This window comes from Spermophilus citellus, assembly GCF_964194105.1.
Source record: "Spermophilus citellus genome assembly, chromosome: 9".
Classification (NCBI taxonomy): domain Eukaryota; kingdom Metazoa; phylum Chordata; class Mammalia; order Rodentia; family Sciuridae; genus Spermophilus; species Spermophilus citellus.
Window position 1 is genome coordinate 77500157 of NC_138191.1, and position 14394 is coordinate 77514550.

A 14394-nucleotide genomic window follows, 5' to 3' on the forward strand; every position below is an offset into this window, starting at 1 on the left:
TCTTAGTAGAAAGTATAACATGCAAAAAGGTTAACTGCAAATGCATTAAAGTATATAGCTGTTTTTTTATATATAAATGTTCAGAGGACCTAGGATGTTGGGGTCAAACTTAGTGCATAGAAGAGTTGGCATAGTTAGGCAAATTCACACAAAGCATTGAATAGTTACAAAAGGATTTCTCATTTCAGGTTGATTTCATTAGCAATAGTGTTTGAATCTAATTGCTCAGGTAATGTTTCTTTCATCATTTTCTAGGGCAGCAAGCTGATGAACCTCTCATTTACATTTTTATTAGCCTATAAAGCCTTTCCTGCTTGTGTCCTTCTCCCTCATCCCAAAAGCAATACTTAATGTTTAATAATAGCTAATACTTTCTATGGTAAAGGGATAAGGAGAAAAAAAAGTGACACTCAAGCTAGTATTCTCTTACATCACTCCTTACAATTGATACATGCTTAAGACATTGCCTCTGAGACTATAAAATAACTAAGTATTGGGCTGGGGTTGAGGCTCAGCAGTAGCGCACTAGCCTAGCTATGTGCTAGGTGCTGGGTCCGTTCCTCAACACTACATAAAAATAAATAAACAAAATAAAGATCTAAAAAAAAATTAAGTATGAGGTATGACCTATTATCTTGTCTCACTCTCCAGACCAAAAACCTAGACTGTAAAAGACTGTCTCCTTACTTTTAATAAAGCGTATTGGGTAACAGAGGGCACAATCAATAATTGGGGCCAGAGTTTTCAGTTTCAAATTATGAAAGACTACTTTTGAATGTCACAGAAAATGTTGCTTCCTAGGTTTTATTATTTAAGACTATATATAAAATCATAGTTTAGTTTTAGGAACATCACCACTTGACACAATGGTATACGGAACTTTGACATCATGGAACTGCAAATGAGTATTAAAAATAAATACGGGAATCTCTAAAGTCAATACCAATGAATAATGATAAAATACCTATTGATCATTAATGAGATTCATTAGAGTGATATTTAAACAATAATTAATAATGATGTTTATTTACTAGTATATTTGACACTTGTTATACTTTCAGCATTTGTATTATGGTAGCCCAAGGTGTTTATATTGATGAGTCCCTATAGCAATTTAAAATTAATTTCTCTGTCTGCAAAATTTTGGGAGACTTATCAGAGAAAATGTAATAACACTGTGTACTATAAAATAGCAATAACACCAAATTACATACCAGAGTCTTAGAAAGAAAAATAGGAGAGAGGAGAGATATTTTGCTAATATTCATGGGTGATGTTAATAATAATAATAGGAGAGGGGGAGGAGAGGTTTTTGTCTATCCAGAATTTGATAAATATAATGTTTATGGGTTGAACAGTGTCTTCCTCAAATTTTTATGTTGAAGCCCTGATCTCCCAAACTCTAGAATGTGGCTATATTTAGGGATTATATCTTTAAAGATATAATTAAGTTAGAATAGGGTTATTAGAATAGACCCTAATCTTATATGACTGGTGTCCTCATCAGAAGAGATTAGGACACAGAAACAGAGACACAAGATGTGCATTCACAGATGTATGGCTATGTAGATACACAGTAAGAAAGTCACCATCTGCTAACTAAGGTAATAGGTTTCTGAAGAAAACAAACTTGCTGACAACTTGATTTTTGATTTATAGCCTCCAGAACCATGAGAAAATAATTTCCTTATTTATAACCACTAAGCCTGAGTTATTTTGTTATGACAGCCCTATCAAACTAATAATTATAATAGCTATCATTATTATTATTATTAACCTCACCCATGAATATTAGTAAACCAAGTTCAGCAATAAGAGAATAATGTACCATTAACATTTGTGTTTCATTCTAAGAGTGAAATGATGATTTGTCTGAAGAATAAAAATTGTTCTAAGAAAAAAATTGTTCTGGAAGTATCAACCAATGCAATTAGAAAAAAAAAAATAAGACGTTTAATTATTTGAAAGAAGGAAAAAGTATCAGCACATGTAGGTAATTTAATTGTGAACAAGGAATACCCAAAATACTCACCAAAAATATCTAAAAACAATGAGATAAATGAGTGGTTTATAAAATTAAAAATTTAGACTCAATAAGTGTTCTATGTTCAAACTAAAACAAATTCGAAAATACAATACTATTTAGATTTATAACAAAAGGACAAAGTATCTAGGGATAAACTTTAACAAATCCACAAGGAGACTATTTTGTTGAAAGACTTAAAAAAACTTGAGTAAGTGAAATAAAATATCTTATTCTTAAATATACTTAATATGACGGGAATATTATCCCTAAATTAATTTATAAATTAAAATTGATCTTGCTCAGACCATCACATTTTTTTCTTTAGGAAAGAAATAATGAAATTAAAACCAAAACAAGACAGATAAAAATAATGACAACTAACTTTATCATCATTTATTATGTGCTAGGCAGTGTCTAAGTACTCAATATATATTAAGTCACTTAGTACATACACACAAACAATAAGGTAGGTAATAATATAATCAACCTTCTAGAATTAGAAAATGAGGCCCAGAGAAGATGAAAGACTTTTTCAAGGCCCATATCCAGTCAATGATAGATATTCACTTGGATTCAGTGCAGAATCTATTATTGCACTCAAGTGCCTCTCCATGGACTAAAATTCATATACAGAATGGAAGAACAGCCAGGAAAGTTCTGTTAAAAAGTCATGATTAAGCGCATGCACTTTAGATACTAAAGTATAACCCAAATCTACATGGAATAAAAGAGGTGGGTTTGGTATTGGCATTGGAATACATAGATCTAAATTGAATATATTGGGGAAAATATGAATTATTCAATAAATTATGTTTAAACAACTGGATAAACTTGTGGGGAAAAAATTAAAACTTATTCTCACACCTATAATATACCTAAAGAATTTTCTAATATAATCTGTAAACAGGGAGAAAAAAATTAAATGTACTTGAAATTTCTTTTTATAAAATCTTGAAAGAAAACAGGTCCCAGTAAGTATAAATCAGCAAACAACTGACAACTCTGACCATATAAAATTGAAAACGTTTATAAAAACTACCTTAAAAAGGAAAGAAAACTAATTTTAAAAAAATGCAATAAGTATGCCAATGCGAACTCCTCAAAATGTAAAGCTCTTTTTACGTCAGTAAGAAAATTTAAATTCTCACCAACTCTTATTATCTGTTTGCTTGTTTGTTTAAATTATCTATTGAATGTGAAGTGGCATCTCATTGCGGTTTTGATACGCATTTACCTAATGACTAATGATGAATATTTTTTCCATGTGTTTATTGGCCATTTGTATATATATATATTCTTTGGAGAAATATTAATTTGAATGCTTAGCCTATTTTGTGTATGTGTTGGGGAAGATAATGAGCTCTACCACTGTGCTACATTACCAGTCCCATTTTATTTTTTATTGTGAGATAGGGTCTCACTAATCTTGATGGCTTGTCTCATACCTATGATCCTCCTGTCTTAGCTAACTCCCATGTTCCACCTAGCACATTTTTACATTGAGTTATTAATCTTATAATTATTGTGTTGACTTCCATGATACCTTTTAATGCTTTCATTAGTGCATTATAGTTATATGGAGCAACGAGGTTCATTCTGTCATATTTAAAAATACATATAATATAGTATGCTCTATTTCAATCCCTAGTATTTCTCCTTTCACTTCCCTTGTCCCTTCTCCTAATCCCCTTCCTCTACTCTATTGGTCTTCTTTCTTTCTTTCTTTCTTTCTATCTATCTATCTATCTATCTATCTATTTTTAATTGGTGAATCACAGTTACATATAAAAGTGGAATGCATTATGGTATTGTCATATATGCACATGGCATAAGTTAGTTAACTTCACTCCTAGTTCTTTCCTTTCCCCTCTCCTCCCTACTCCTTATTTCCCTGTCTCTGTTCTACTAATCTCCCTTCTACTTTCAAGAGATCCCTTTCTCTTATTCCTTGTTTTATTCTATCTTCCACACATGAGAGATAACATTCCACCCTTGACTTTCTGATTCTGGCTTATTTCACTCAGTATGATATCTTCCAGTTCTATCCATTTACCACCAAATGACATAATTTCAATCTTTCTTATGACTGAATAGAACTTCATTATATATATGTACCACATTCTCTTTATTCTCTTCCATTATATTTTAAACTTTCTTTTTATTTTAAATATTACTCCCTAAAAGTTTATAGCTCAGAAAGGAAATGACCTGTAACATGCAGAGTACCTAGAATGAGCCCTGAATGTTACCATAAGATCAACTAAAACACTTGAGCCAGTATCAGTTAAAAGCAAAATTGTAAAGCAAATGAGAACTACTTCCTTCTACTCTATCCTTCTCTCAGACATCTCTTTTAAATCTGTTTTTTTTTCCTTATACTTTTTAAGCTCATTGCCTCTTAAATTTGAATATGCATACGAGTTGCCTGTGAATTTTGTTAAAATGTTGATTTTATGTGGGTCTGAAGTAGTATGTGAGATTCCATGTTTTAAAAAGTTCATTGGTGGGGCTGGGGATGTGGCTCAAGTGGTAGCGCATTCGCCTTGCATGCGTGCGGCCCGGGTTCGATCCTCAGCACCACATACCAACAAAGATGTTGTGTCCGCCGAGTACTAAAAAATAAATATTAAAAATTCTCTTTCTCTCTCTCTCTCTCTCCCTCTCTCTCTCTCTCTCTCTCTCTCTCCTCTCTCACTCTCTCTTTAAAAAAAAAAAGTTCATTGGTAATCCTACATTACTGGCCAATAGATCATACTTCAATTAGCAAAGGCTTTAAGCTATGAACTGATTGCTAAAATTTTAAATACAAAGAACTAACCCCAGGCAAATTTTGCATTTTTATTGAGGTGTTTTAAAGTTTATAACTACTTAAAATCCAAAAAGTGAGTGCATAATAAGTAGAGTTATTGGTCACCCTGAGTAGGGGCCTTGCCCAGTGTCTGGTTCTGGACAGTGAGGGGTGGGTTCAACTGTCTGGTAAAAGGTCTGAAATTTCAGAGTGACAAAGGTTTCTAAAATTAGATTGGGGTGATGATTACCCAACTCTGTGAGGATACTAAAAACCACCGAGTTCCACATTTTAACTGAATGAATATGTGTCAAGCTATTATAAATGTAATGAAAAAATATTAGAGCTAAGGAGCAGAGCCCAAAATGTTGGGGTCCATAGAAAGAGAAACCAGAATATCTTAATGTCCTCCTTGGCCTCTCAAATTGTCTCAACAATTCAGATATAAATATACAGAATGTTTTCCTATCACATTACAAGTTATATTCTGTATCCAAAGTTTAAACTCTAGTCAGGTGGGCTGAGAGGGAATTGTTTGGATTTGGAGAGGGGCACTCTCCCAATGAATGAGAGCTGTCTCCAACACTGGACAGCATGGGAACATTGGCTGTACCATTATTAGCTCTATCATCTTGGACAAGTTACTTAATTTCTTTATGCTTCAGTTCTTCTCATCTTTTTCAAGAATGAGAACTGTCTCATAATTAATAGATTTGGTACAAAGTAATCACTTCAAAGTGTTAACTATTTTTTATTAACTATTCAATTGGATTCTAAATGAAATTCATGAGAGATTGTAGACAAATCTGGTACTGCTCAGTTATAAAACTCATGAGTATCTTACCTCTATAAAAAAGGAAAGAGAGAAGGAAACCACATTTTATAATTCTAAGCATTCTCTTGTTTTTGCCTGTGGGGAGAAAACTAAAGCTATTATAAGAGAAATAATGTAGAGAGTCTGAGGCTTCTTGGTAAACAAAACTCTCAACTGAAACATTTAGATGATTTAGTTAAAAATGAACTAGAAAAACATCAATTGCATTTCCTTGAAATAAGAAATAAATTCCAAAATAACTGGGAAGCATTTCTGAAGCAGTGCTTGGATAAATGTTTACAATCTGAAAATGGGATAAGGTATGATGGAATAAATTTAACTATGTAAATATTACTCTCACATGCACAGGGTGTATATGAAACTATACCTTTCCATGAAAACTAAAACATTCCACAACTTCTACACAATATACATTGTGTCATCTTGTTGCTATATGCATTTCTGTTTGCTGCACAAATAATTGTCTACAGCTATAGATAATTCATTTTTCTCTTGATAACTGCAGACACTACTGCATTAAACACCAGCATGACAACTTTTTTACACAGTATATGATTAAGTATAAATATTTGTATATGTATATGTATATTAAGTATAAAGTGTGTGTGTGTCTGTGTATCTGTAAGAGAGAGAGAGATGGAGAGACAGAGAGACAGAGAGAGACAGAGACAGAGACAGAGACAGCGAGACAGAGAAAGAAAGAAATGTGTGTATACATATCTCCATGGGTTTTGGCACCCAATTAGTAAATGCCAAATAAAGAAATTTTTAATAAATTAATGTTGCTTTAATTACATATGTATTAATAGTAACATAGTCATGTATTTTTGGATTTCTTAATACTTTTTTTTTGAATAGTTTCTGTATTCGTGTGTGTTAGTGTGGCCTGTGGATAGAAGCACTGTGTGTGTGTGTGTGTGTGTGTGTGTGTGTGTGTCTGTCTGTCTGTCTTTCTCATGAGTATAAGCCTTATTTTAGCCATAAACACACAAGAGTCTCTAGGGAATAATTCTTCTTATTATTATTTTTTTAACAAAACCGTAGACTTGAATTTAGGAGATCAAGTTTGAGTCTCATCCAGCTCATTTATTGTCTGAATGACCTTATAGTAGTCATTTAACTTTTATAATTCTTTAGTCTAATACTACTGATCTCACAAGAGAACCAAATGACAAATGTATGTGAATGATGAAGTACTACTAAGTATCAACAAGTTTATATATATATATATATATATATATATATATATATATATATATATAAATATAAGGTATATATTTTATATATAATATATACATTTTCAAGGTCCAATACAGCATCTGTCTCATGTCTAACCTTGGATCCATAGATTACTATATGAATCTTAGGCTTTATATGAAGCAGTATATGTGTATGTATTGATAGATGGATAAATCAAAGAAAAATATTAAGATCTGAGATAACCAATATTTTTCTCTTTTTTTAGTCACAGTAAATTTAACTCTGAGTTCTCAAATTGTAGTCAGCACGTCTAGGAATCTACAATACATGTTCTCTTCAATTATTGAAAGAGACAGCTGCCTAGTCGATGCAAATTTTATTGTAAAATTGTTTAATAGAATTCACAATTATGGGAGGACAAATACACTTGAGACACTAATGGAAGATCTGAATTTGATATGTGGAGACAAAGAGGCCTGTCAGACTCAGCATCATCTATTGTTTCACACAGAAAGGTGGACCATAAAAGACAGGGACTACTAATGAAAGGAAACACCCACCCCATTGATACATTGCTACTATCCCTCCTAACCAAAGTAGTAAAAACAGCAGTGGAATAGGCATGTAAATTTTGGATTAGTAAAGAGATGCTATATGTATACTTTATCCCATAGTACTTGGCTATTCGGCACCATTTGATTCCCAGAATCCTCAAACTTCTGAAATTCTAATTGTTATGATACTACAAGGACCTAGTTTTCCTGTTACTACTCTGACCAACCTTCTTTGTCTCATTTAATAAATATTTAATTCTTTCTCAAATCTCTGTGGATTCTTAGGGTCAGTCTATGGGCCATCCATTGTGCCTGATACATAATTTTCCATTATTGTTATGGTTTCAAATTTCATCTATATACACAAAAACTTATTTTAAGGTCAGAATTCTCCATGAATTGCCAACTGTGTACAGTAGTACCCCTGATCCAAAGAGAATAAGTTCCAAAACCCACAGGGGATGCTTGAAGCCACAGGTAGTAATTAAATCTGTATATATTATGTTTTCCCTATACATACATACCTATAATAAGTTTAATTTACAAATGAGGCACTGTTAGAGATTAATAGCAACAATAATAAAATAGAACAAATATAACAATGTAATGTAATAAAAGTTATTTAAAACTTATGAATTGTTTATTTCTGGAATATCCATTTAATATTTTCAGATCATGGTTGACCAAGGTTAACTGAAACTCCAGGGAAAGGGGAAACACTATACAATATATCAATGTTTCTACTTGAATGTCATCTTCTAGAAAATCAGTCTATTTGGAGCCAAATGATTTTTCCTCAGTATGGACTAAAAAATTAGCACATCAAAAGTATTTAGCACAGCTAATAGTTTTGAAAGAAATAATTTAAAAAATTCTGCATTTAGAATATAATTGTTTTAGATTGCTTTTTGGGATACCATTTCCCTTCATTATCTGACCAGTAACTTAATTAATCCATTATGTAAAAAGCAAATAAAGGTTAATGTGTCTAAGCCTGTTTTATGTAGTGTCAAGTGGTTGACTATAAAAGTTATTAAATGTTGTACATCAGCTAATAAGGGATGTTGGAGATCTAAAAGAAATATAAGAGTAGAGATGTGTTGGAAACTGTTTTGGTCAAGTTTGCCCAAAAGCTGGAAGAATAGATAAAATACTGCTATTTATACTATGATTTACAAAACAAGAATACAGAGCTATTTGAATAGAAGATGAGGAGACCAACATCCTGCTTTTAACCCCATTATAATTCTAGAGCTCACAAAATAATCTGCTCAATATTAGACCAAAAAAAAAAGGATTTTGTTTTCAACAGTATATTCTGTTATTTTCCTAGCATTGAAATGTTGACCATGTTTTACTAGTGCCTAATGTTTACTTCATCAGTTTTTCCATCAAGCTTTCTTAAAGTTTATCACTCTATCTACTTATCATTGCCCTCAGATAATTTCTCTTTTTGTGGGAAATCTGTTGTATTTAAGTAATTCTGACAGGATATTTCCCTTTCTTCATAAGTAATACAAACTTAATTATATTGTCAATGATACTATTAATCTCACCATAAAGACTTATTTTCTGGGAAATAAAGTGATCTGGTAAGGAGCAGAAATATAAACATGAAGGAAACTGTCTTGTTCTCAATGAGATATTTTAATATTTATTGGATGTAAGAGCCCTTTAAAGTGACACTGTCAAGAAAGATGGATCACACATATTTTATAGGTTTTATTTATGATTTTATATGCAGTTCTTTTTGTTCATAGTTGGTATGTATTTTGTGTCTTAGTGAAAAAGGCATGATTTAATTTGCCATATGACAATTTGCAAAGATATCTATTTAATAATGAGGATGTAAGACTGTTCATTTATTACATTGAGTTACACATTGTTGTCACAAATGATAGAGTGTGAATATGATGGGATTTTGAAATAAATGACGAGGATTTTAGAGGTGGCTCTTTTTTTTCAATTTATAGTGATGATTATTATACAAAAGCCTTGATTTTATATCTATCATAGCAATGAGAATAAAAAACTATTTCATAAGGATTTGTAAAGTTAATCAAATAATTGCATAGCAGCATATACAAAGTTAATACTTTGAAAATTAAATTTAAGACAAAATCCAAAGACTTCACATGGCCTTTAAAACATTTCGTGGTCTGACTTGCAACCATCCACCTGACTTTATCTCCATCATTCTACCTCATGTCCCTCTACACATCCAGGTTTTTTATGCCTCCGGGCTCTGCATATGCTATTACTTAAGCCCAAAATATGCTTTTCTTCTTTTATGTGGCTGCTGCTCTCATTTCACTCAGATCTCTGCTCCAGTATCTCCTTCTTTCAGAGGCCTTCATTATATAGCTTACTTAAAATGGTGTCTATTTCTCCCTCATGGTGTTTTCATTTTATTATTTAGCAGTACTCATTAATTAACATTATATAATATTTTCTTTTTGTCTGTCTTGTTTATAATTAAAGTTCACAAAAATGGAGATTTTTGACTATCTATCTCACTACAATAGCTCCTAGAACAGTATCTGGTACATAACTCATGTTTACTAAATGTTTATTCAAGTAGTGCATAAGAGGATGAAAGATTAAATGATCTTTCATTCAGTTCTTACTCTGTACAAAATAATTTGCAGAGTGCTCTATATGGACTATTTAATCATTACAATAGGCCTATTACTATTTTGAGGAATGAACCCAAGGTCTCACACCTGTTAGGCAAGTGCTCTACCACTGAGTTACATCACCCATCCACTATTGCTTTTTTCTAAAACACAACTTTATTCTAACAAACATGTGTTTTCAGATTTAATAACTCCCCCAAAGTTAATATGATGACTTTTGGAAGCTGAGCTACTTGATTTCAAAACTTATGGTCTTAATCATTGCTTGAAAGTCTCTCATACACAGCCATTTTTATATTAGTAGATATTTGATTACATCATTACAAAATGTACTGAACTATCAAAAGCACATTTGAATGGCTAAATTTTACTGTCAAATGAAATTAATGTGCTTAGTAGCTAAAAAAACAAACCAACTTTTATCATCTCAAAAGCCAGTGTTGAAAACTGAGAATAATTTTAAGAGGTAGCTAATCTTTGCTTACACAGGTAACAAAGGCATGACTTACCTCTAGGTGACCAGCTATCACAGCAATGTGGAGAGCAGTGAGGCCACCGTAGCCAGCTTGCTGTATATCAGCTCCACTGTGAATCAGGGATGTGATCAATTCTGCACTGTCCTGCAAGAAAACACATCTTTAGTGTTACTTTTCTACTAATAGCAGACATGAAATCTGTGCAACAGGATGTATTGATTTCCTGACTGTCAGCCAGTTTAGGTGCTCAGAGAAAACCTAAGTGTGATTTCTGGCATAAGAGTATATTAGATAGCAGAAAGTGGCTCTCACATGGTTGAAATGTAGGAGCAAATGTCAGAGCTGTTTAGGTCCAATCAATTCTCTACCACTTGACCATGAAAGACAAATGGACACTTATCTATGGTAAGGTTCTTGCAACTGAACTCAATGTTACATGTAGATCACTCTAATACATATGCTTTCTCCAGCAACTAAAATTAATTACAAAAGAGGTTAAGAATTTATAGGAATTGTGTGAAGGTTTATTTTTGTTTTTCTTTTAGAAATGAAGATGAAATATTCCTTCTAAGAAGAACAAACTGCAGCTCACTGGACTGTTTCAAAGTAGTTCAGTAATTGCTTCTTCTGTAATACATAGTATCATGGGACCTATACATAATTAATCAGTAGTGTCTTTCTTTCCTTGACTCTTTTTAACAAGTCAGAACACTCAAAAGGATGATGTGGTAGGTCATGTATTCACAAAAGTCCAGAATTGGAAGGGAATGCAAAGATCTCTATGTTTAACCCTCTCCATCAAAGTAAGAATTCAAGTCACAACTTCTGCAATACTTGGTTCATCAACACACCAAGTGGCAATAAAATAAAATCTTCATGGAATATGCCATTGCATTTGTAAATTGCACACATATTATTTCACACTGTAACTAGAAAATTCTCTAATTAAAAAACCCAATATTTTAAATACCTCAGTAAAGAGCTTCAAATAGAAAAAATAATTTAATATTGTTTCCAACTCTTATCCTCCACCTATCTGCTCTACCAAAAAGTTAAATAAATATTTCATCTTCAACCTACTGTTGCTCAGCCTAAAAGTAGCCTATAATAATTTTCTATAGATGGAATCCAAATCCCCACATATGCACTGTACCACTAAGGTAAGCATTAGGATAAGCATTAACAGTTAGTGCAAAAGTCCTATGATGGAAAAAGATTTGGTGTGATTGAAGACTAGAAACAAGACAAGTGTTTAGTAGACGGTTAAAAACAACAAGAGAAAAGTAATATTGAAGATAAATTCAAAAATGTCTGAGTTTGTAAGGCCTTATAAAGCCATGATGGAGGTTGGGGTTGGATTTTCTCCAAGTACAGTAAATAGCAGGTTAATGAAATGATATAGAGATGAAGAATCAGGAAGAACTAAAATGTTTTCACATGTTAAATCTGAGATTCATATAGTGTAGGATATGCTTATTGATCATAGATTTAGCCTGCCTGGTTAGATTCCCAGCTCTGCTAAACACTGTGTGAACTGGGGCAAATTCTACAGCCCCTTTTCATTAATTTCCTTGGCAAGATAACTGTATACAACTGTTTTAATAATACATATAAAGTACTTAAAAGGTACCTGGCACAATACTCAATAGAACTCATTACTATTTGACATAGAAGGCTGGGGCTTATCATAACCCTCAAATTTGCAATTGAGGTGATGATTTTAGTCCATCACCTAGCTTCTGCTTCTGTTTTCCTTTACCTCCTTTCCATAACTGTATTCCTTCTACTTCATTAATTAACCATTGAAGCACTTGAAGGGCTAAACCAAGAAAAGCTCTGTATCAGTACTGCAATAAAGTAATGTCTACTAGTTTAATGGTGAATAGAGATGGAAAATTCCTACTCTTGAGAAAAAAATCCACAGGAGTCAACTTCAACTTCACTAATAACTTTTAATTTTGAATGGTAGTGGCTAAAGACATGATCACCAAGATAAATGGGAAAGATGTAGCTTTTCATTTTTTCATCTATATGGGCAGGGATTTAAGGTAAAAATGTGTTTTTTTAAGTATAAAGTCGTTTTAAAAAATACAGGGAATATATAATATTTTTGAGAAACATTAAGTGACAGAATGTAGAAACAGTGACAGACTGTAGAAATAGTGATAACATATAAAAGTGTCAAGTGATCTGTGAACATTGGAATGTGCCTTTATTTCAGCTTCTTGGGAGGCTGAGGCAGGAGGATCATGAATTTCAGTGCCTATGCAACACAGTGAGACCTTTTCCCAAAAAGAAAAAAAATGTTTATATATTTAATACATAAAGAACACAAAAATCAGTAAAAAGATGAATATTCTTTTATTTAATATATTTATTAATGAGTACTTATTTATGACAAGGACTGTATAGGCTAAATTAAAATAAGTTATATGTAAGTCATGCAACATATGAAATATTTATCTATCAGACAAATTCTAGTAAAAGCAAATTCATCCTTTTCTCAAGTACCTTTGTTTTCTTCTTACTTAGTCAACGTTTGTGGAATTAAAGAAAAAGTATATTATAATTTTTTTCAGAATAGGTAAATGGTTTTAATTAAAAGTAATAATCATCCTTTCATACTTTGGATTTCTCAAGCTCAACTTCTGTCGGATATAAGGTTCTATATCACTGAACTCTATCGATAAAGAATTTTTATCTTACCACATCATATTAAAGAGAATAGTAACAAAATAACCATTACTACTTATAAATTATGTACATGGGCCAAATCCCAAGTAATATGGTTTATCTACCTCCTCTTATATAAGCTTCATATCTTGCCTATACAAAATAAATATTATTATTATCCCTATTCTATAGCTGATGACATTCAGGCTCAAAAAATTTAAAGTACTGTTGAACCTTAAATAGTTTGTAAGTGTTGGAGATAGATACAAACCTAAAACTTCTGAACTCTAAAGTCCATGCTTCACTTCTGACTTTCCACAGTATTTCAGCAGATGTTGATTCTAGTCTCAAGGAAAAACTTGAGATGAGGTACTTTACTACAGATAAAGGACAAGCCCTGAAGCATTTCTCTTTTACTCTATAGGTATACCTTGACCTAATGGAAAAATTTAAAGTCAACAATATACTACATATCTACTAGGAAAAGCTTTCATATAAAATATAAATATTAAGCAAGTTTCTAATATTATGAGGTTGATCTCATTTAGTTCCTGCATGTTATGATATACAACAAGTGTCTAGTGTCAGTTTTTGTAAAAGGATAGGCTCTTAAAACTTGAACCAGCAATAGTTTGCTGGGGAACTGGCAGGTTTTCCTTTATGCACGCTCTAGCTAAACTTATTTTTCTTCAATAAGACACATGAAAGCATTTTGAAGTGTGGAATATATTAACCTTCTCTAACATATTTATGTATACAATAGTTATTATTTTGAAACAAAAGAAAATTCATTTATGGAAAAGTAAGGAGTATATGAAAAAGTAGTCTCACTGTACCCTTGAAGAAATAGGATTTGGGATAGAATAGACCCCTAAATTTATGTAATATTTTGTAGTGGTGGCAACTACCACTTTGCACTCTAAATGAATGACTAATATCCTGCCTGTTGTTGGCTCTGTGATTGTTACTGTGAATAAAGCTATAGTAAGTAGACACTGTATCAGAGAGCTCAGATCCTCTACTGCCATATTGTATAAGTAAAAAACAAAGTTAAAAAACCAAGAATTTTATAAATTATTTTTCAGAACAAAAAAATGAAATAGATTTATTTATGCCTAAAATTTGTTTTCTTCTAATGTGGATATAATATATTTTCTGTTAGTTTCAAAATATGGCAAATACCATTTATACTCTTCCCATTAAATT

At 32.0% G+C, this 14394-nt stretch overlaps 1 protein-coding gene across 1 annotated transcript in view; it reads right to left on the bottom strand.

The window, feature by feature from the left end:
- The window catches only part of LOC308655620 (serine/threonine-protein kinase TNNI3K), a gene marked incomplete at its 5' end in the record, with an annotated part of 300765 nt that overhangs the window by 260691 nt on the left and 25680 nt on the right, over positions 1-14394 (bottom strand). The window contains one exon of the mRNA XM_081305672.1: positions 10549-10659. Coding sequence (XP_081161798.1) covers positions 10549-10659 — 111 coding nt within the window. The remainder of the gene's footprint in view (positions 1-10548; positions 10660-14394) is intronic.